General features: G+C 43.2%; 2 protein-coding genes across 8 annotated transcripts; both read left to right on the top strand.

Annotated features, from left to right (window-relative positions):
* Positions 1-4,594: 4,594 nt before the first annotated feature.
* Positions 4,595-8,522, top strand: LOC139570553 (uncharacterized). 2 transcript variants are annotated; one of them, XM_071392507.1, is made up of 3 exons: positions 4,595-4,921; positions 6,833-7,023; positions 7,136-8,522. In XM_071392507.1, the coding sequence occupies exons 2-3, from the start codon at positions 6,834-6,836 to the stop codon at positions 8,077-8,079; spliced, it is 1,134 nt and encodes a 377-aa protein (XP_071248608.1). In that variant the 5' UTR covers positions 4,595-4,921; position 6,833; the 3' UTR covers positions 8,080-8,522. The 2 variants fall into 2 exon arrangements, with proteins under 2 accessions (XP_071248608.1, XP_071248609.1); XM_071392508.1 differs by lacking the exon at positions 4,595-4,921 and having other exon boundaries at positions 6,690-7,023.
* Positions 8,523-8,563: 41 nt separating this feature from the next.
* LOC139570554 (sesquipedalian-1-like) lies at positions 8,564-24,271 on the top strand. 6 transcript variants are annotated; one of them, XM_071392511.1, is made up of 4 exons: positions 8,993-9,134; positions 13,090-13,210; positions 22,939-23,245; positions 23,691-24,271. In XM_071392511.1, the coding sequence occupies exons 2-4, from the start codon at positions 13,130-13,132 to the stop codon at positions 24,119-24,121; spliced, it is 819 nt and encodes a 272-aa protein (XP_071248612.1). In that variant the 5' UTR covers positions 8,993-9,134; positions 13,090-13,129; the 3' UTR covers positions 24,122-24,271. The 6 variants fall into 6 exon arrangements, with proteins under 6 accessions (XP_071248614.1, XP_071248612.1, XP_071248613.1 ...); XM_071392509.1 differs by lacking the exon at positions 8,993-9,134 and adding an exon at positions 12,229-12,551; XM_071392510.1 differs by lacking the exon at positions 8,993-9,134 and adding an exon at positions 12,575-12,906.
* The last annotated feature ends 88 nt before the right edge of the window (positions 24,272-24,359 follow it).

The following is a 24,359-nucleotide window of genomic DNA, read 5'->3' as shown; positions in this document are numbered from 1 at the left end:
ATGCTCAAGAATGTGAAGGTAACCTGCCTAAATGACTACCGCCCCGTAGCAGTCACGTCAGTAGCCATGAAGTGCTTTGAAAGGCTGGTCATGGCTCACATCAACAACATCCCGGGAAACCCTAGACCCACTCCAATTCGCATACCGCCTGAACAGATCCACAGATGACAGAATCTCAATTGCACTCCACACTGCCCTTTTCCACCTGGACAAAAGGAACACCTATATGGTTGGGCTCCCGAGTGGCGTAGCAGTCTAAGGCACTGCATCTCAGTGCTAGAGGCGTCACTACAGACACCCTGGTTCGAATCCAGGCTGTATAACAAGCAGCTGTGATTGGGACTCCCATAGGGCAGCGCACAATTGGCCCAGCGTTGTCTGGGTTTGCTCGCTGTAGGCTGTCATTGTAAATAAGAATTTGTTCTTAACTGACTTGCCTAGCGAAATAAAGGTTAAGAAAATAAATAATAATAAATAAAGTTAATTGACTGTAGTCAGCGTTCAACACCATAGTGCACACAAAGCTCATCACTAAGCTAAGGACCCTGGGACTAAACCCCACCCTCTGCAACTGGATCCTGGACTTCCTGATTGGCTGCCCCCCAGATGGTAAGGGTAGGTAACAACACATATGCCATGCTGATCCTCAAAACGGGGGCCCCTCAGGTCTGAGTGCTTATTCCCCTCCTGTACTCCCTGTTCACCCATGACTGTATGGTCAAGCACGACTCCAACACCATCATTAAGTTTGCTGACGACAAAACAGTGGTTGGCCTGATCACCAACAACGATGAGACAGCCTATAAGGAGGAGGTCAGAGACCTGGCAGTGTGGTGCCAGGACAACAACCTCTCCCTCAACGTGAGCAAGACAAAGGAGCTGATCTTGGACTATAGGAAAATGAGGGACAAACACACCCCCATTCAAATCGACAGGGCTGCAGTGGAGCGGGTTGAGAGCTTCAAGTTCATTAGTGTCCACATCACCAACAAACTATCATGGTCCAAACACAACAAGGCAGTTGTGAAGAAGTCACGACAAAGCCTATTCCCCCTCAGGAGACTGAAAAGATTTGTCATGGGTCCCTAGATCCTCAAAAAGTTCTACAGTTACACCGTCAGAGCATCCTGACCGGTTGCATCACCACCTGGTATGGTAACTTTTCGGCATCTGACCGTAAAGTGCTACAAAGGGTAGTGCGTACGGCCCAGTACATCAATGCGGGCAATCTTCCTGCCATCCAGGACCTCTATATTAGGCGGTGTCGGAGGAAGGCCCCAAAAATGGTTAATGACTCCAGTCACCCAAGTCATAGACTGTTCTCTCTGCTACCGCATGGCAAGCGGTACCGGAGCGCCAAGCCTAGGCCCAAAAGGCTCCTTAGCAGCTTCTACCCCCAAGCCATAAGACTGCTGAACAACAGCTTCTAGCCCCCCCACCCCCCTTTGTTTTTACACTGCTGCTACTCGCTGTTTATTATATATATATAGTCACTTTACCCCTACCTACATGTACAAATTATTTCCATTACCTCGACTAGCCTGTACCCCTGCACATTGACTCGGTACTGGTAGCCCCTGTATATAGCCTTGTTATTGTTATTTTATTGTGTTACTTTTTAAACTTTAGTTTATTTAGTAATGTTGTCGTTTGTATGTGTATGTTTAGATTTATTTTTTAATGCTAAACCCTTCTGGAAACAGTGAAGAAGTAGAACGCACGCTCCATCGCACGCATGTTGATTTTGTCCCCCCACTCCAAAACCGATCAGGACACGCAGGTTGAAATATCTAAAGAAACTCTGAACCAATTATATTAATTTGGGGACAGGTTGAAAAGCATTAAACATTTATGGGCATTTAGCTAGCTAGCTGTTGCTAGCTAATTTCTCCTGGGATATAAACGTTGGGTTGTTATTTTACCTGAAATGCTCAAAGTCCTCTACTCCACCAATTAATCCACAGATAAAAGGGAAAACGTTTGTTTCTAGTAATCTTTCCTCCTTCAGGCTTCTTCTTCTTTGGAATTTATGTGGCGGTTGGCAACCAACTTTAAAAGGTGCATTACCACAACCGACTGGAGTGTGGACCTCAGTTCATCTTTCAATCACCCACGTGGGTATATGCTCCTAAAAACCAATGAGGAGATGGCACGTGGGTATTTGCTCCTAAAAACCAATGAGGAGATGGGAGAGGCAGGACTTGCTGAGCGTCACAAATGGAACCAATTTCTATTTTAGCGCCTGACCACGCAGATGCTTGCTAATGCGTGCGAGCAGCGTGGGTGCAATGATTGAATAACATGTATGTGTACACTTATTTTGCTATGCTCGCGCCCGCGACACGTCCGGTCTGGTCAGCATGTAAGAGGTTCTCTGTGAGTAGGCTGAGGCCAATGGGGAATGATCGAAATAACATGTGCTTCAGTATGGTTGACTTCTTAGCGTTCATAGCCATGGTTATCAACTGTACCGCAGAAATGGCATGTAAAAACAGAAAATAGATGTTGTTGTGGCAGCAGCAGAGAAGTACTTGGGTGTATGATATTTTACTGCAGAGGAGTTACAAGGTGTGTTGAACGATAATGTCCCATCCTCCCAGTATGCCGGCCTGGTGTAGGATCAGATAGGGTCAGGTAGTGGAATAGTGGTGAGGTTTTATTGGTTGTAAGGTTAGATGGTAGGGGAATTTTTCTTCCCTTCCCTTTTTGTGTCACAAAGTGTAATGAATTCACTTTCCAGAACAGTAGACGAAACAGATGAATTGCAGAATGCAAAACCTAGGCCTCTGGCGTGCATCAGCAACCACAGTACTTCTTGAAGCCGGGTCTCCGATCCCTCCACGTGACGTCCGGCGAAGACGAGTCACGGCACCAGTGTAACAGATGTATAATATACTCTCCATGCGTTGTGTATTCTCAAAATAAATCACTTCGGCCAGTGGTCCCAGTTGAGCATCATTTATTTCTGTTGTTAAATGGGAAACAGCACGTTAGTTGTGCAGGGCTTAACAGTATTGATGGCTGTCGATGGCAAAATCCCTTGCATCACATTTTCCTACTGGGCGAACAAAATACAAAAATACAATACAAAATATAACATGTGTAAATACCTGTTGTTAAATGGGAAACAGCACGTTAGTTGTGCAGGCGTAACAGTATTGATGGCTGTCGATGGCAAAATCTGTAGTATGAAGACAACTGTGTTAGCAGTGGCTTATGTGACCATGACATCGGTGTATGTTAGCTAACACACTTATTTACAGCAATCATATGTCAAAGCACATCCCAGAAAGCCCCTCAATCCCTAACAGGTACCATATACCCACACATGTATAAATCAGTAATGTACAGCAAACTTGTACACATTGTAAAATAGAAAATAGAAAACAGTATTCAGAACGTGACCTACCCCTTGCATCACATTTTCCTACTGGGAAGACCTGACGTTTGCGATCTCCCCCTATCTGCAAGCGGGGCCAATCACAACACACCTTATTGTCATCAGTGTTGAACTAACCAATAAGAATGCTTGAACATTAAATACACATTTCTTTAGAGGCAAGTGGAAACATAACCAACCCTGTTACATTGGGAGTCTGTGATCATCCTCACACTCCCGTACAGTAGGTGGTGGTGTATGCACTTTTCAGTTAGTTGCGATCCACTAATACAAATTTAAAGAAGAAGAAAATCTGTGACCTGGTTTTGTGACGCTAGTCATTTGGTGCGACGCAGACAGGGTGGTGTGAGTGGTGAAACAGAAGAGTCATTGTCTGTCCTTTTGAGTTTTGATGTTGAGTCTTTGCCCAACAAAGTGATGTTAGGATATATAAGTTATCTCGTACAAGCTTTTGTGCCGAATACATTACGTTGTTACAGGTGTTAAGCTCATAGGCATGTGGCAGCAGTCTGTAGGAGGGAGGTTCCTAGGTGTGAGAAGTGTGCAGAAGGGCATGAGACAAAAGAATGTGTAGCATTGGGGAAAGTAGTGGTATATGTTAATTGTAGGGGTGCCCATGGGGCTGGGGATCAGAAATGTCCGGTGCGAGAGAGGCAGGTTGAGGTTTCCAGGGTTAGAGTACTGCAGAAGTTGTCGTATGCTGAGCCAGTGAAGAAAGTAGAGGAAGATGAGTCAAGGGGAGAGATCCTGAGAGGAGTGGTGTGAGTAGTAGAGCTGTACCAGTACAAAGTGATAGGCCAAAAAGAGTTATATGTTTCAGTAAGATTGGATTTTTTTCATTTATAGCAATGGTTATCAACTGTACTGCAGGGATGGAATGTAAGTCACAAAAAAATGGTGGTGGCAGCTGCAGAGAGGTATTTGGGTGTGCGAAACTTGATGTCAGAAGAGTTACAGGGTGTGTTGTGTGGTGTGGTAGTGTCCCATCCTTTCAGGCTGTTGGTCCTGAGGTAGGACTAAATAGTTTTAAATAGTGGAGTGGGTTTTAGTAAGTGTAGACTATTTGTTTATTTTATTATTTAAAAACATTTTTAAACAAAGTTTAAGGAAGTTGTACTCCAGTCTAGTAGGTGGTGGTAATGCAAGCTTTTTTTGGATGCCAACCACTTATAAACCTCATCGAAAAATATCCGTGACCTGGAAGTACTTCCTTATTCCTACCTGCTTCATAGCGGGCGTCATACTTGGAGGCTGCTGCTGCGTGTTTTTTTTCTATCAAAACATGAACCTTAGTTCAATTAGTTAACCTGTATTCATACGAAGATTATTTCGTTTACAATGTACATTTTATCAACATTACTTTAAAAAGTTGTAAGCCAAAGGTTGGACACGTTGTTTTCCTGGCGACTGTGGTGTACTGTGCTAACTAACGCGTTAACGTTAGCTGGCTAGCCCATTCCCCATACAAACTTGTCTGTTGTTTTGGACACCTAGTCGGCGGATAAGGGTCAACAAAGAGAGGTATCTATTGTTTGATTTTTTTTTTGTATAAACTTGAGTGTCATACACAAAGTGTATCCTACTCACTGACTGGGTTTCCACCACTAGAGTGTGTTATCACGATACCAGAATTTCTTTCGATACCAGGTTTAGTAACTCGATACCATGGCACTTGATCCAGACGGATAACTCAGCTAACGTTACTGCTCTGTTTTATCGTTGGATATCTTTTGAGTTCAATATCATTACATTTTAAATTTGATGTCAACATTTTTCAGAGACAGCCATGTATGCATCAATTAATAAATTGTACAATCATAATTAATTTGACTGTTTTTACCAATGTAACTACATAACGGTAATAATTTATTTGAATGGTAAATCTCTATTGGTAAACATGGTAAATCAAGATGGCCTAGGCGGCCTATTCACAATACAGGTGAAAGCATATTCAATGAGTAAGTGCATACATTGAGTTATTGTGCATGTTTTCACTATTCAAATCCAATTGTATTTGTCACCGAATATTGTCACCGAATACAACAAGTGTAGACCTTACAGTGAAATGCTTACTTACAAGCCCTTAACCAACAATGCAGTTTTAAGAAAATACTTTTAAAATTATTAAATGTGACTACAGATGACAATCTGTTTCCCTCCCATTTGTGACTTATTTTATTGTACTGATCAACATTTACAATCTCTACTTTTATAAAATCCATTAATGAAGTCATTCATGACGAGGCATGTAGGCCATCTGTAAATAGCCCATCCAACTACCTCATCCCCATATTGTTATTTATTAATATTTTTGCTCTTTTGCACCCCAGTATCTCTACTTGCACATTCATCTACTGCACATCTATCACTCCAGTGTTTAATTGCTAAATTGTAATTACTTCGCCACTATGGCCTATTTATTGCTTACCTCCCTAATCTTACCTCATTTGCACACACTGTATATAGATTTTTTTCTATTGTGTTATTGACTGTACGTTTGTTTATTCCATGTGTAACTCTGTTGTTTGTGTCGCACTGCTTTGCTTTATCTTGGCCAGGTCGCAGTTGTAAATGAGAACTTGTTCTCAACTGGCCTACCTGGTTAAATAAAGGTGAAATTAAATTAAAAAAATTAAATATGCCCATATAGTCAGTTGAGGGAGACGTTACAGATGGTGGGAAAGTATCTTTGGATGTGATGCAGAGACGATTAAGTGAATTAATAAAGTTTTGGGTGACACCGCTTTGAATTCAGCATATTTTGCATAATGATTTGCATTATATCACAAAGTACTAGGGTTGTGAATTGTTTGATGTTAGCTTCAGCTGTAAGCTAGCAACAAAAGTTAACCTACAATTACAGCTGGTAACTACCGGTATCTTCTTGCATTGTAGTAGGTTTCTAGCCTGTATGGACATTGTTTTGCGAACAGTTTCTACATGCCGTGTTGCATTATTCAAGTGTGGTAACTTCTGTGCAGCATGAGTGGGGAGCTAGCAATGAGTAAATGGAGCAGGTAAGAGGCATGAACGGTGCGCTCACTGCAGAAGGGGACATCGGCTGCGCTGATAGACTTCATCTTCTCAATCATTATACGACGTGAGACACATTTGACAGAAGTACAGAAAGCAACAAATTCTAGTACCGAACCGTTTTTCATGTTCTAGTATCGAAGTTTCAGTATACCGTGCAACACTACACTACAGAGGTACAACCAAAGAGGGTGACCAACCAATGAGCATTCTCATTGGTTGAGCTTTCTGTTCGAATTGGATAAGCTGTTCAATATGTCATTCAATAACAGTCAATCCCTCCTATCAATATCTAGTGGCAGGTGAATTGACACTGCACTGTTTGCTTATCATCAAATGAAAGTAATGCAATAGTTTTTGGTCCAGACCAGCAGACTCCTCTGTTTATGTTCCTTTCAGGATGTCCAAAATTGAGCGTCTGAATGCCCGTGTGGCGAAGCTGCTGACGGTGGCAGTGCATGAGGTTCTGGAGGTGGTGAAAGAGACTGTGTCAGAGTACCAGGAGAAAACAGCCAGAACTCAGAGAGAGAATGAGAGTCTGAGGAGAAGACTGCAGGAAATGCAGGACAAGATGAAGAGAGAGAACACAGGTGAGTCAGGATAGTGTCTCGGTGGTGGGTGGCTGGCCAACATAATCAAATCAATAAGATGGCATTTTCTGCTGCTTGCTCAAGTTCACCCTTTCATCGTTTTGTTTTGCAGCTGCTAAACTTGCAACATTTCCTGCAACTGGTGGCCATGGAAGAGCGGCCATCGAGAAACCGTCAGAGCAGGGTTGGAGCCCTAGTCTGAGGCAGGACAGCCCAGAGCCCACACAGGTAGATGAGAAACCAGCGCTCACCTTCGAGCAGACTGTGAGACTAAGGCAGGAGGAGGAGGAGTACAATGCACTGGAGCTGGATCAGTCAGCACACTATGAGACAGAGTGTAACTTTACCTTAACCTTACCCGGGCATCACGAGGGGGTGGCACAGCAATCAGATGAAGCCGTTTTGGTCCACGTGCCTCAGGGTGTGAAAAATGACTCGCACTCAGACTTGAATAGCACTTCACAGGGAAACACCCAGCTTGGCATCAATCTGACTGTTATCAAGACGGAACCCGAGCTCACCGAGTGCTCAGCACCCGAACCGTTGACTATCCCGGAGACCTTTGATTGTGTCGATTTAAGCTGCAATTCCACACGCTACGACCCAACAACGAATGCTCACAAGTCTCATGTGAGCACTGGACCATATAATGAACTCGTATTCGTCCACTCCAGTCACAACAGCGTCGGGAGGAGGTTTGGGTTTGGGAAAAACAGCAGGGACGGGAGGAAACACCATAGGCAACACTTCAGGAGGGATGAGCCGCACAGCTGCTTTGTGTGCGGCAAGACGTTCAGCCGGGTGGGGAACCTGCGTATCCACCAGCGCTGTCACACGGGCGAGAAACCCTACTGCTGCCTTCAGTGCGGTCGGTGTTTCAGTCAGGCCGGGGACCTCAAAAAGCACAAAAGGGTCCACACAGGGGAGAAGCCATACTATTGCGGCCAGTGCGGCAAGAGCTTCAGCCGTGGGGAGAACCTAAAGAGGCATCAGAAGATCCACATCGGAGAGACCTTACACCTGCAGCAGGCATGGAGAGATCAACAGTCGAACTAGGCGTTCAAAGCAATCTTTTGAGAAAAAACTATATAAAATGCACATACAGTGCATATGAATGGCTATATGAATGCACGTGCAGTGCGTGGTACTGAAATTAACATAAGATCTGCAGTGCTGAAAAAGTAAAGTGATTGGGTCATACTCGTGGGTGGATTGGCTGGTTTATTCAGGTTATCGATTTAGTCAATGGGTAACATGTATTTTGACCATTAGTGGATGGCATACCTTTGATCCACTGGAGTGTTCATTATTCAATAGGCAAACCTCTTATCACTGGCTTTTGAATAAGAGAGTATGGTGTGAGCAACAAAATAATGTTTTGTACACTGAAACATTTATCTCCTCTGTACACATACAGGAAGGCTTGGATGTTGTGTGACAAATATCTAGCATTACAACATTGTGTTCATGATGATTAAAGAGAGAAGTGAGCAAACTGAGGACTTGGGACAAGACTCTCTTTCTATCTGTCAGAACATAGAAATAGAATGAATTGAACAGGCTTGCAACCTCTAATGCAGAGGAGTAGGCAACCTAGGTCCTGTAGTGACTCACGCATGTAATATTTTTGTTTCAACCTACCTGGTATACCAAAGAGTATGGAGATACTGACATGTCTTTCCACCCTAACAATGGAAGTCGTCGTTCACGAAGCAGCACGGTGTCTGTCTAGCTCCTGCCTATCCTTTCTTTGAATTGGTGGATACAGCCCATTATTGTAATCTATTTCTTAATATTCGATGTGGTTTGTTGACATCAACGGCCAGTATTCAATGGAGAGAGATGCTATGCTACTAGCCTCATGACATGAATATGCATGATAAAAAAAATTCAGTATTATGAAAGTTCTTGCTTGGTGGGCGAAACAATGAAAAAACAACTCCTGCTAGAGAGAGACAGGTTTTCCTCCGAGTTCGGCCTCTCTTCCTCTTCGGATATACTACGAATGAAGCTGGATCTACTCATGGTTTTCTAAAGCTAGCCAGGGATGTAATTATGCTGTTTCTGTTTTGAAAACGGAAAACTCAAGACTTCCTATTGGACAGATTCAGGTAGGTCCCGCCCCGTTTGTTTGCTTCTGTTCGGTTCTTACGCTAGATGGTTTCCGTAATGACGGTGTATATTGATCGCCTGCCTACTGTTAAATCTAGACGGTTTATAACTGCGTGTGCATGTCGAAATCTTCGTTGAGAATGCTGAAACAGACACATTTTCATTTGTTCATTTTCAAAATTAAATGAAGGTTAGCTTGCAAATTTAGCAGGCTATGGTGTGAAAGGTATTTTAGAAGTGCGGTCTTTATTTTATTATCGTTAATGCCGGTTTTGGTGTGCGTATTAATGCATGAGCACCTTTCCCCCCTCCTATCGATACAATAATTGTATTAATTCATACAAAATGTTTTACCGTGTGAAATTTCAAATGCTTTCTGTCATTACTAAATTTGATAGGTATTAACATTACCATTTAACACAAACATTGGATTAGAATATTTAATCCGTAATTTTCCTCAAATGAAGGGGATGATGACGCAACCTTTCAGGATAAATGGCGTTCGCCTGACCCGGAGCAGGCTAGTATAGGGCTCAGGTGTGTTGAGTTTAGTCAATCATTGAACTGATCAATTAGCTTAGTTGGTGTGGGGGCTAGTTGGGACAAAACAGGAACAGGGTTATTTTAGTGTTCATCTCAGAATGTCATGCTCTAACGTTATAATCGTCATAAAGATAGGCCTACCTCGTGTTACAAAATAGCACTAGTCTTAGAGTGGGGAATTGTGCAACTCTTAGGCTGTGTTTACACAGGCAGCTTTTGCTCAAATAGTGAAAAAAAATCAGCATTGGACTGCCCGTGTAAACACAGCCTTATAGTGTTTGGTGGTCAGTCACTACTCAGACAATGAAATAGACACAAGATAAGCATGTGCCTTTACTTTATTACAAACCCGTGAGGATAGTACATGGCATTTAACACTGTATGGAATTATTTCCCATGACTGTTTCCGCAATCAACATTAACATAAGCAGTTTCATCTAAGTCATTTCCATTATGTGTGCATTTGAGGCAATTGCAACACATTCAGAAACTATCACAAATCTATAACTAAATTGTACAGTTCAAAGGATAAACCATCAGATCCTCCTCTCCACCCTCTCCGAGCTGGGCATCTCCGGCGCGGCCCACGCTTGGATTGCGTCCTACCTGACAGGTCGCTCCTACCAGGTGGCGTGGCGAGAATCTGTCTCCGCACCACGTGCTCTCACCACTGGTGTCCCCCAGGGCTCTGTTCTAGGCCCTCTCCTATTCTCGCTATACACCAAGTCACTTGGCTCTGTCATATCCTCACATGGTCTCTCCTATCATTGCTATGCAGACGACACACAATTAATCTTCTCCTTTCCCCCCTCTGATAACCAGGTGGTGAATCGCATCTCTGCATGTCTGGCAGACATATCAGTGTGGATGACGGATCACCACCTCAAGCTGAACCTCGGCAAGACGGAGCTGCTCTTCCTCCCGGGGAAGGACTGCCCGTTCCATGATCTCGCCATCACGGTTGACAACTCCATTGTGTCCTCCTCCCAGAGTGCTAAGAACCTTGGCGTGATCCTGGACAACACCCTGTCGTTCTCAACTAACATCAAGGCGGTGACCCGTTCCTGTAGGTTCATGCTCTACAACATTCGCAGAGTACGACCCTGCCTCACGCAGGAAGCGGCGCAGGTCCTAATCCAGGCACTTGTCATCTCCCGTCTGGATTACTGCAACTCGCTGTTGGCTGGGCTCCCTGCCTGTGCCATTAAACCCCTACAACTCATCCAGAACGCCGCAGCCCGTCTGGTGTTCAACTTTCCTAAGTTCTCTCACGTCACCCCGCTCCTCCGCTCTCTCCACTGGCTTCCAGTTGAAGCTCGCATCCGCTACAAGACCATGGTGCTTGCCTACGGAGCTGTGAGGGGAACGGCACCTCCGTACCTTCAGGCTCTGATCAGGCCCTACACCCAAACAAGGGCACTGCGTTCATCCACCTCTGGCCTGCTCGCCTCCCTACCTCTGAGGAAGTACAGTTCCCGCTCAGCCCAGTCAAAACTGTTCGCTGCTCTGGCACCCCAATGGTGGAACAAACTCCCTCACGACGCCAGGTCAGCGGAGTCAATCACCACCTTCCGGAGACACCTGAAACCCCACCTCTTTAAGGAATACCTAGGATAGGATAAAGTAATCCTTCTAACCCCCCCCCCCTTAAAAGAGTTAGATGCACTATTGTAAAGTGGTTGTTCCACTGGATATCATAAGGTGAATGCACCAATTTGTAAGTCGCTCTGGATAAGAGCGTCTGCTAAATGACTTAAATGTAAAATGTAAATGTAATAAACACCTAGTATGATTTCATAGGCTACAACAAGATTGTATGGGGGTTGATGAGATTTGCATAAACCAACAGAGAAGACAATGGGGTATACATCCCCATGACAAAGGAGTCCCTTATCAACATGACCTCAGATCTAGTGTGACCTGACATTGTGAATACAGTTAATTCAATCCAATGCTGGCTTCAGTGGTGAAAAAATTACCCAATGGTCATACTTGAGTGAAAGTAAAGATGCCTTAAAAGAAAATGACTCAAGTAAAAGTGAGTCACCCAGTAAAATACTACTTGAGTAAAAGTATCTGGTTTTAAAATGTACTTATGTATGGTGGTGGAAAAAGTACTCAATTGTCACACTTGAGTAAAAGTAATACATCAAATTTAAGCAAACCAGATTGCAACATTTTATTTTTTACAGACAGACAAGGACACACTTCCAACACACATAATTTACAAGCCCAATATTTGTGTTTAGTGATTGCGCCAGATCTGAGGCAGTAGAGATGACAACGCATTATATTGATAGGTGTGTGAATTGGTCCATATTGCTGTCCTGCCAGAGCATTCCAAATGTAAGAGGTACTTTTGGGTGTCAGGGAAAATATATGGCAGTAAAAAGTATATATTTTCTTTAGCAATGTAGTGGAGTAAAAGTTGTAAAAAAAAATATATATATAGTAAAGTATAGGTACCCCAAAAAACGACTTAAGAAGTACTTCAAAGTATTTTTACTTATTAAAAACTTTACACCCCTGGCTTTATCAGCATACAGTTGAGGGGCGTGGTCCATGTTACCTATGAGGCGCTGACCTGGACGATGTGCTCAGTTGAGCGCTCACCTTAGTTACCAGGAAGTGTTTGACAACACCCAAGGAGCTGGTAGGACGGTTTTGTCTAGAATGGATACAGTTTATGTCACAATGGACTTTTTGTAGCAGGTTAGGATAATTAACGTAACAGATTATGAGAATTAGGTTAAGGTTATGAAAAGGGTTAGGGTTAGCTAAAATGCAACATTTTATTTTTACGTCAATTTGACAACAACTGTATCCCATCTAGCCAATACCTGGTGAGCCTTTACACGTTATTCTACAGAGAGGTGAGTAAACAACCTCATTTACCCTATGCTCTTTTACTAGGCATACTCATCCGAGTTCCTCTCGATGAAGAGAAGTAGCCTTCGACTTCTTAGCCCAATAATATTACAAAACTTCCATTTGCCTTTATTTTAAAAATGCGGAAGCAGATACGTTAAGGGGATTTCTCATGATGAACGCTACAGTAGCCTATGCGTTTTTGTTTTACGGATCCCCATAGCTGCAACAAAGCATTACAATTGTATATAATAATTACGGATTGTGAACGGTAGCTAAACAATCGAGCGAATGAATTTGCGCATATTGAATAAGCCTAATATTCGTAAAGATGCGTCATTTCACCATCACGGCAATGAAGTATGCGAACTTTGTATTATTATCTCAAAGTTCAAACGCATATGGCGTTAAATCATTAGACAAAAAAATTATTCGATAATTCAAAAACATTTGAATATTTTTTTGCCAAGTTAAAGTCCGCAGTGAGAGAATGTGCTGCAGTGATGTGGTGGGTGCCCTACTAACTTCCTTGTTTTTATGTAGCCCAACTCAGCTACTCCTATGGTAAAAGCATGGTGTTGAGATGAAGATTACTGGGAAGATCCTCACTCATTTTCAGTCGTGCAGCTCACCCGTCGACAAAGAAGGATACCTGTATAAAAAGGTGACCCGATAACACGCCTTTCTGCATGTCTTACAGACTAACTTGTATATTCTATAATTTCAGCTATCATAATCCTTTGCTTGTTAACCTTGCCTTTTAATTGCAGATTGACTAAATTAGGTGTATCAAATTCCCATTCAAAGCCAATGGTGAAGTCAGGGCAAAACGAAGTGACTTTTTAAATTTATTTAAATTTTATTTGACCTTTATTTAACTAGGCAAGTCAGTTAAGAACAAATTCTTATTTACAATGACTGCCTACCAAAAGGCAAAAGGCCTCCTGTGGCGACGGGGCCTATGATTAGAAAAAATAAATAAATACAATATAAATATAGAACAAAACACACATCACAACAAGAGAGACAACACTACATAAAGATAGACCTAAGACAACAACACAGCAAGGCAGCAACACAAAACAACAACATGGTAGCAACATAACATGGTACAAACATTACTGGGCACAGACAACAGCACAAAGACCAAGAAGGTAGAGACAACAATACATCACACAAAGCAGCCACAACTGTCAGTAAAAGTGTCCATGATTGAGTCTTTGAATGAAGAGATTGAGATAAAACTCCAGTTTGAGTGTTTGTTGCAGCTCGTTCCAGTCGCAGCTGCAGCAAACTGAAAAGAGGAGCGACCCAGGGATCTGTGTGTTTTGGGGACTTTTAACAGAATGTGACTGGCAGAACGGGTGTATGTAGAGGATGAGGACTGCAGTAGCTATCTCAAATATGGGGGAGTGATGCATAAGACGGTTTTATAAATAAGCATCAACCAGTGGGTCTTGCGACGGGTATACAGAGATGACCAGTTTACAGAGGAGTATAGAGTGCAGTGATGTGTCCTATAAGGAGCATTGGTGGCAAATCTGATGGCCGAATGGTAAAGAACATCTAGCCGCTCGAGAGCACCCTTACCTGCCCATCTATAAATTATGTCTCCGTAATCTAGCATGGGTAGGATGATCATGTTAGTTTGGCAGCTGGGGTGATAGAGGAAACCAAGTCTAGATTTAACTTTAGGTAGCTACCAAAAATAAAGGAAACACCAACATGACTTAATAGGGCGTTGGGCCAGCACGAGCCAGAAAGTCTTCAATGCACCTTGGTATAGATTCCACAAGTGTCTCCAACTCTTACTCTTACATTTGGTGTTTTGTTGATGGTGGTGGAAACCGCGTCTCAGGCGCCACTCCAGGGTCTCCCATAAGTGTTCAATTGGGTTGAGATCTGGTGACAGAGACGACCATGGCATATGGTTTACATCGCTTTCATGCTCATCAAACCATTCAGTGACCACTCAAGCCCTGTGGATAGGGGCATTTTCATCCTATGGGAGCATAGCCATGGTAGCCAAAATAATGGCCTGCCCTGCATTTCTATACATGACCCTAAGCATGATGAAATGTTAGGGCAGGTGTGCTCAGAGATGGGAAACAATGGAATATGATAGCACATCAGGAGAAGATGAGGGCACACTGATTAAGGAAGGATGGCAGAGGGGGATGTGGAATATGAATCGGATAGCAGTGGAAATAAGGAAGAATGGACCTCTGTCCAAAATAATGGGAAAAGAAGCAAAGTTAGGATTGGAAAGAAGACTCCTAATGTTGAGAATACCTCATATCTGTTGTGAGTCTGGATCCTGGGAGAATTGGGGACTGAATTGTCAAATCCGTTAGAAGTATTTAAGATGGTAGAGAGAGGTGTGGAGTCGGTGGGGGTCACGAGGAGTGGGCTGGTCTTGCTTTTTTGTGTTTCTGCTGAACAGAGGAAGCGTGTGTTGGGTATCAGGCGAATTGATGGCCATGCAGAGCTAAGGAGAAGAGAAACTGTCAAGGGAGTAATTGCTGGAGTCTCGGAGGGAGTGGGCATTGAGGAGCTGATGAGTGTTCTTGGAGTGGTTGATGCATGGAGGATGAATTGTTGGCTCAATGGCAAGAAAGAGAAGAGCTGGTCTATTCTTGTTTTTTGATGTGGAGTCCCTCCTGACCCGAATGAAGCTGGGGTATGTGCACTTTACCGTAAGAGCTTTTATTTCCAGGCAGTTGCAGTGTAAACTGTGTAGAATGTTTGGACATGTAGAGAGTGTCTGCAGGTGGAGGAATCCAAGATGTAGAAGTTGTGGAAAAGAAGCTCATGGTGAATTTTTTTGAAGAAGCTGCAAAGTGTTGCAACTGTGGTGGAAAGCATGTAGTACATTTTTGGAGTGCCTGACGAGGTCAAAACATAATGAAGATGCCAAAGTCAGGGTCGTCTAGAGCATTTCATATGCTGAGGCTATCAAAAGGGTGGAGGGAACTAAAAGTACTCCTAAGGACTCCATGGTGTTGGGTAAGCATTCAATGCAGACTGCAGAGTTGGCTTCTACCAGCAGGATCCAAGGATGTTACATGTAAAGGTGGACTTTGTGTTTTTTTTTTTTATTGTAACAGTGATCATTGGGACGGCTAAAGTGGAGGGAAAGTCCAAGAAGATGGTCATTATTGTGGATGCGGCAGATTGGTTCCTGGGACTAAAATATTTATCAGGGAAGGAGTTGCATGAGATGCAGTCACAAGCAGTGATGCCAGAGAGGAAGATGCGAAGCGAGAGGTGATAACTGTGCCCAAAATCTGTCTTCTCCAGCAGGCGGCTTTTTTTCGCTCACGAAGCGAGGAATTTTTGTCAGATTGTCGAATTATATATGGCTTATTTGATCGAATAGAAGTTTCGTAATGATTAGGTTGTTAAGAGTCTATTGATGTAAGTCGGACACGTGACATCCTGGTAACTTTGAGAAAAATTACTTTATTCTGGAGTTGTGCCTGGTCGTCACTAGTTGCCACAGTTATAAAGTCCACCTATTTCTACAATTTAACTTCTTAAAATGTGTTATGCCTAACCCTAACCTTAAATTGAAACCAAAAAGCACATTTTTGTTTATATAATTTTTAAAAAACGAAATAGCCAATTTTGACTTTGTGGCTGTGGTAACTAGTGGAAACCGTTGTGCCTGTTGTTCACACGCGTGTCTGCCCTCTCATTGGCTAGAATGGTCCCACCTGATCTTGCCTCCTCCCAACTGCCTTCCATTTTTAAAGACATTTCTTTTCATTGTTAGTGGCCTTTATTCACCTTTATTTAACCAGGTAGGCCAGTTGAGAACAAGTTCTCATTTACAACTGCGACCTGGCTAAGATAAAGCAAAGCAGTGCGACAACAACACAGAGTTACACATAAACAAATGCACAGTCAATAACACAATAGAAAAATCTATGTACAGTGTGTGCAGATGTAGAAGAGTAGGGAGGTAAGGCAGTAAATAGGCCATAGAGTGATCAATGGAGTGATCAATGTGCAGATGATGATGTGCAAGTAGAGATACTGGGGTGCCAAAGAGCAAGAGTATAGATAACAATATGGGGATGACGTAGTTGGGTGTGCTATTTACAGATTGGCTGTGTACAAGTGCAGTGATCGGTAAGCTGCTCTGACAGCTGATGCTTAAAGTTAGAGAGGGAGATATAAGACTCCAGCTTCAGTGATTTTTGCAATCCGTTCCAGTCATTGGCAGCAGAGAACTGGAAGGAAAGGCGGCCAAAGTAAGTGTTGGCTTTGGGGATGACCAGTGAAATATACCTGCTGGACCGTGTGCTACGTGTGGGTGTTGCTATTTGTACCAGTGAGCTGAGGTAAGGTGGGGCTTTACTTAGCATAGACTTATAGATGACCTGGAGCCGGTGGGTTTGGCGACGAGTATGTAGTGAGGGCTAGCCAACGAGAGCATACAGGTCGCAGTGGTGGGTAGTATATGGGGATTTGGTGAGAAAACAGATGGCACTGTGATAGACTACATCCAGTTTGCTGAGTAGAGTGTTGGGATCTATTTTGTAAATGACATCGCCAAAGTCAAGGATCGGTAGGATAGTCAGTTTTACGGAGGGTATGTTTGGCAGCATGAGTGAAGGAGGCTTTGTTGTGAAATAGGAAGCCAATTCTATATTTAATTTTGGATTGGAGATGCTTAATGTGAGTCTGGAAGGAGTGTTTACAGTCTAACCAGACACCTAGGTATTTGTAGTTGTCCACATATTCTAAGTCAGAACCGTCCAGAGTAGTGATACTTGTCGGGCGGGAGGGTGCAGGCAGCAATCGGTTGAAGAGCATGCACTTAGTTTTACTTGCATTTTAAAGCAGTTGGAGGCCTCGGAAGGAGTGTTGTATGGCATTGAAGCTCGTTTGGAGGTTTGTTAGCACAGTGTCCAAAGAAGGGCCAGATGTATACAGAATGGTGTCGTCTGCGTAGAGGTGGATTAGAGAATCACCAGCAGCAAGAGCGACATCATTGATATATACAGAGAAAAGAGTCGGCCCGAGAATTGAGCCCTGTGGCTCCCCCATAGAGACTGCCAGAGGTCCGGACAACAGGCCCTCCGATTTGACACACTGATCTCTATCTGAGAAGTAGTTGGTGATATACGCACCATACGCACTACCCTCTGTAGTGCCTTAGTCGGATGCCGAGCAGTTCCCATACCAGGCAGTGATGCAACCGGTCAGGATGCTCTCAATGGTGCAGCTGTAGAACTTTTTGAGGATCTGGGGACCCATGCTAAATCTTTTCAGTCTACTGAGGGAGACAAGGTGTTGTCGTGCCCTCTTCACGACTCTCTTGGTGTGTTTGGACCATAATAGTTTGTTGGTGATGTGGACACCAAGGAACTTGAAACTCTCGTCGCGTTCCACTACAGCCCTGTCGATGTGAATGGGGGTGTGTTTGGTCCTCCTTTTCCTGTAGTCCACGATCAGCTCCTTTGTCTTGCACACATTGAGGGAGGGGTTGTTGTCCTGGCACCACACTGCCAGTTCTCTGACCACCTCCCTATAGGCTGTCTCATCGTTGTCGGTGATCAGGCCTACCACTGTTGTGTCGTCAGCAAACGTAATGATAGTGTTGGAGTCGTGTTTGGACACGTAGTCGTGGGTGAACAGGGAGTACAGGAGGGGACTAAGCACGCACCCCTGAGGGGCCCCCGTGTTGAGGATCAGTGTGGCAGATGTGTTGTTGCCTACCCATACCACCTGGGGGAGGCCAGTCATCAAGTCCAGGATCCAGTTGCAGAGGGAGTTATTTAATCTCAGGGTTCTTAGCTTAGTGATGAGCTTTGAGGGCACTATGGTGTTGAATGCTGAGCTGTAGTCAATGAAAAGCATTCTCACATAGTTGCTCCTTTTGTCCAGGTGGGAAAGGGCAGTGTGGAATGTGATTGAGATTGCATCATCTGTTGGGGTGGTATGCGAATTGGAGTGGGTATAGGGTTTCTGGGATGATGGTAATGCGAGCCATGACCAACCTTTCAGAGCACATCATGGTCACCGACATGAGTGCAAAGGGGCGTAGCTCTCACCTTCGCTTTCTTGGGCGGCACAGGGACTATGGTGGTCTGCTTGAAACATGTAGGTATTACAGATTCGGTCAGGGAGAGGTTGAAAATATCAGTGAAGACATATGCCAGTTGGTCCGCACATGCTCTGAGTACATGTCCTGGTAAGCCGTCTGGCCCCTCGGCCTTGTGAATGTTGACCTGTTTAAAGGTCTTGCTCACAACGGCTATGGACAGCGTGATCACACAGTTGTCCGGCACAGCTGGTGCTCTCATGCATGCTTCAGTGTTGCTTGCCTCGAAGTGAGCATTAAAGGCATTTAGCTCGTAGGCTCGCGTCCCTGGGCAGCTCATGGCTGGGTTTCCCTTTGTAGTCCGTAATAGTTTGTCATATCTGACGAGTGTCAGAGCCGGTGTAGTAGGTTTCAATCTTAGTCCTGTATTGACGCATTGACTGTTTGATGGTTCATCTGAGGGAATAGCAGGATTTCTTATAAGTGTCCGGATTAGTGTCCCGCTTCTTGAAAGCGGCAGCTCTTTGACTTTAGCTAAGATTTTTCCTGTAATCCATGGCTTCTGGTTTGGATCTGTACCTACGGTCATTGTGGGGACGACGTCGTTGAAGCCGGTGACTGATATGGTGTACTCCTCAATGCCATTGGATGAATCCCGGAACATATTCCATTGGTTTCCATTGGATGAATTCCATTGGATGAATCCCGGAACATATTCCAATGACAAAATGAAAACCTGTTTTTAGAAATGTTTGCAAATGTGTTGAAAATGAAATGCATAAATATCGAATTTACGTAGGTATTCACACCCTTGAGACAATACATCACATTTGGCAGCGATTACAGCTGTCTTTCTTGGTAAGTCTCTAAGAGCTTTGCACACCTGGATTGTACAATATCTGCGCATTATCTTTAAAAAAAGATTCAAGCTATGTCTAGTTGGTTGTTGATCATTGTTAGACAGCCATTCAGTCTTTTAAGAACATTTAAGAACAATTTAAGAACATTCAATGTTGTCTTGGTAAGCAACTCCAGTGTATATTTGGACTTGTGTTTTAGGTTATTGACCTGCTGAAAGGTGAATGTGTCTGTTGGAAAGCAGACTGAACCAGGTTTTCCTCTAGGATTTTGCCTGTGCTTAGCTTTATTCCACAAATGTAATTTTTTTTTTACTCCCAAGTCCTTGCCGATGACAAGTATTTCCATAACATTATGCAGCCACCACCATGCTTGAAAATATGGTGGTACTCTGTGATGTCATGTGACGGATTTGCACCAATCATAACGCTTTGTATCCAGGACATAAAGTTAATTTATTTGCCAATTTGTTTGCAGTTTTACTTAAGTGCCTTATTGCAAACAGGATACATGTTTGGAATATTTGTTTTCTGTACAGTCTTCCATTTCGCTCTTTAATTTAGGTTAGTATTGCGGAGTAACTACAATGTTGTTGATCCATCCTCAGTTTTCTCCTATCACAGCCATTAAAGTAATTGTTTTAAAGTCACCATTGGCCTCATGGTCACCATTGGCCTCATGGTGAAATCGCTAAGTGGTTTCCTTCCTCTCTGGCAACTGAGTAAGGAAGGACGCCTGTATCTTTGTAGTGACTGGGTGTATTGATACACCATCCAAAGTGTAATTAATAACTTCACCATGCTCAAAGGGATATTCAATATATATATATATATATTGAATATCCCTTTGAGCATGGTGAAGTTATTAATTACACTTTGGATGGTGTATCAATACACCCAGTCACTACAAAGATACTTTGCCTTGCAAAGGGCACCTGTTGGTTTAAATTATATATATATATATATATATATATATATATATATATATATATATATATATATATACAGTGGGGAGAACAAGTATTTGATACACTGCCGATTTTGCAGGTTTTCCTACTTACAAAGCATGTAGAGGTCTGTAATTTTTATCATAGGTACACTTCAACTGTGAGAGACAGAATCTAAAACAAATATCCAGAAAATCACATTGTATGATTTTTAAGTAATTAATTTGCATTTTATTGCATGAAATAAGTATTTGATACATCAGAAAAGCAGAACTTAATATTTGGTACAGAAACCTTTGTTTGCAATTACAGAGATCATACATTTCCTGTAGTTCTTGACCAGGTTTGCACACACTGCAGCAGGGATTTGGCCCACTCCTCCATACAGACCTTCTCCAGATCCTTCAGGTTTGGGGGCTGTCGCTGGGCAATACGGACTTTCAGCTAACTCCAAAGATTTTATATTGGGTTCAGGTCTGGAGACTGGCTAGGCCACTCCAGGACCTTGAGATGCTTCTTACGGAGCCACTCCTTAGTTGCCCTGGCTGTGTGTTTCGGGTCGTTGTCATGCTGGAAGACCCAGCCACGACCCATCTTCAATGCTCTTACTGAGGGAAGGAGGTTGTTGGCCAAGATCTCGCGATAAATGGCCCCATCCATCCTCCCCTCAATACGGTGCAGTCGCCCTGTCCCCTTTGCAGAAAAGCATCCCCAAAGAATGATGTTTCCACCTCCATGCTTCACGGTTGAGATGGTGTTCTTGGGGTTGTACTCATCCTTCTTCTTCCTCCAAACACGGCGAGTGGAGTTTAGACCAAAAAGCTATATTTTTGTCTCATCAGACCACATGACCTTCTCCCATTCCTCCTCTGGATCATCCAGATGGTCATTGGCAAACTTCAGACGGTCCTGGACATGCGCTGGCTTGAGCAGAGGGACCTTGCGTGCGCTGCAGGATTTTAATCCATGACGGCGTAGTGTGTTACTAATGGTTTTCTTTGAGACTGTGGTCCCAGCTCTCTTCAGGTCATTGACCAGGTCCTGCCGTGTAGTTCTGGGCTGATCCCTCACCTTCCTCATGATCATTGATGCCCCACGAGGTGAGATCTTGCATGGAGCCCCAGACCAAGGGTGATTGACCGTCATCTTGAACTTCTTCCATTTTCTAATAATTGCGCCAACAGTTGTTGCCTTCTCACCAAGCTGCTTGCCTATTGTCCTGTAGTCCATCCTAGCCTTGTGCAGGTCTACAATTTTATCCCTGATGTCCTTACACAGCTCTCTGGTCTTGGCCATTGTGGAGAGGTTGGAGTCTGTTTGATTGAGTGTGTGGACAGGTGTCTTTTATATAGGTATCGAGTTCAAACAGGTGCAGTTAATACAGGTAATGAGTGGAGAACAGGAGGGCGTCTTAAAGAAAAACTAACAGGTCTGTGAGAGCCGGAAATCTTACTGGTTGGTAGGTGATCAAATACTTATGTCATGCAATAAAATGCAAATTAATTACTTAAAAATCATACAATGTGATTTTCTGGATTTTTGTTTTAGATTCCGTCTCTCACAGTTGAAGTGTACCTGTGATAAAAATTACAGACCTCTACATGCTTTGTAAGTAGGAAAACCTGCAAAATCGGCAGTGTATCAAATACTTGTTCTCCCCACTGTATATATATATAATTTAAACCAACAGGTGCCCTTATATATATATATATATATATATATATATATATATATATATATATATATATATATATATATATATATATATATATATAATTTAAACCAACAGGTGCCCTTTGCAAGGCATTGGAAAACTTTCCTGGTTTTTGTGGTTGAATCTGTGTTTAAAATTCAGTACTTGACTAAGGTGCCTTACAGATAAATATATGTGTGGGGTACAGAACTGAGGTAGTCATAAAATCATGTTAAACACTATTATTGCACACAGAGTGAGTCCATGCAACTTATGTGATTTGTTAAGCACATTTTTACTCCTGATCTTATTGTGAGTAGGCCAGTGACACAAAATCTCAATTTAATCCATTTAAAATTCAGGCTGTAACCCAACAAAATGTGGAAAAAGTAAAGTACTTTTCTGAAGGCACTGTATGTGTGTCTTTCGGAGCGGTTGGGATAAAGCAGAAGTGCAACTTTGACGGGCCATGACCTGGTGCACCCCGGTTCAGCCTAGTCGAAACCCCCTCAGTGACAATTGAGCAATGAACTGCACAGGCGCACGTATTTGACTGTGTAGGCTGAGCTTGGAACGGGAAGAGTGCCTATTCAGGCCTGCACATGAAGTAAACTAGTTTTTATTGGTATTTTTTTATATGATAAAGATATTTTTTAATACAGTACTAATGCCAGATATGTTCATTTGTGCTAGATTTAAGGAAAATGAAATAATGTACATATTTATTTTTAATTCAGAATGATTCAACTACAATAACTATTTGCATACGTCTGATACTGACATCAGACCTGTTGGAACAACAGATTGTTTTGACTAAACATCCCATTGTACCATTACATACAGGGTGAGAGAAACACTTCCTATCAGAAGCGCTGGTTCATGCTGAAGGCAAACCTGCTCTTCTACAAGGACCGGCCCAACCACCGCGACCTGCTTGGCGTCATTGTTTTGGAGGGCTGCTCAGTGCAGCTGTGCGAGTCTGAAGAACAGTTTGCCTTTTCGCTGGTGTGGAGCGGTGAACCGGGCCTGCGCACCTACAAGCTAGCCGCAGAGGACCAGCCCAGCCAGGAGAGCTGGATCAGGGCCCTGCTGTCGGCCAACCACGGCTACCTGGCCGCGCTGGTCATGGATCTGGAGAAACAGTACAAAGGTGAATGGGTGCAGGATTTTGTTCCATTCCAGCACTAGGCAAGCTAGATAATTGGGAGTAGATACATCAACAAGGTGTTTGCCTGGTCATGAGAGTAGCTGGAAGACAAGTGGTCAAGCTCATTGAGAGCTAGTAGGTAAATAACCGGATTCAACTAATCATCAAGTCCCCGATTTAGTTGAATCAAGTGTTTTAGTGCTGGGCTGGAATAAAACTCTGCACGTCCTAAATATCTACAGGATCAGGATTGGTGACCGCGTTGAAATGTACTTATGAGTTAGTGGTTCCCGCTACTTATACACGTGATGGTTTTACATATGCAAAGCACCTTCATCAATGTTCAGCTGTGTTTTATGAAAAAGTGTCCATGAATGGTGTTTGATGAAAACGTGTCCATGAATGTCCTCACACCTTTTTTCTTAGTCACTCCTTCCTCCTTCCACAGAGGCCATGAAAGCATTTCCTGATGACCCATCCCAGCAGTCTACACTGGCTGGCCCAAACACAGAGAGGCCAACTCAGTCGCTGATTTGGCTGAACTCTGGGACCGCAAACCTTTCACAGTACCTAGGGCCAGGTGTGGGAGCCGGGCATAGCTTTAGCACAAATCAAATGCTACAAATTCCTCCCATTTCCTCTAAACCAACCAATAAGAGATCTCCAAAACTCTGGCCCAAGAGAAATGCAAATGTTGTGCCTATTAATGTCCCAGCCCCGCCCCAAGGGGAGTGGTCAGTGACTGGGTCAGGACCCAAGGTGGAGTTTAGCGAACTGCACGAGGACTTTGGCAAGGAGGTGAAGGAGCTGATTGCTGATTGGTTGAGAAGGGGACAGAAGGATGTAATTCAGGAAGAAGACTTAATTGATTTTGGTTGATTCAGCATGGTATGTCACTATAAGCATGTAAACAGTCCATACCAAAGGAGTCTGTACCAATTGCAATAATGGATGCCAACATCAATGAATATTTGTGAATGTAAGAAAATATATAATGATTATTTTAAAATAAATGTTTTTTAGACAGTTTTCCTCTTCCCCAATCATTTGAATTAATATCTATGATTTAAAAGGCAATCATTTATCAACAGTTGTTCTCCCTACTTAGAGCCAATAA

Source organism: Salvelinus alpinus, chromosome 3 (genome assembly GCF_045679555.1).
Source record: "Salvelinus alpinus chromosome 3, SLU_Salpinus.1, whole genome shotgun sequence".
NCBI lineage: Eukaryota > Metazoa > Chordata > Actinopteri > Salmoniformes > Salmonidae > Salvelinus > Salvelinus alpinus.
The sequence above is the reverse complement of the archived record's forward strand: the minus strand, read 5'-3'. Positions and strand labels throughout refer to the sequence as shown.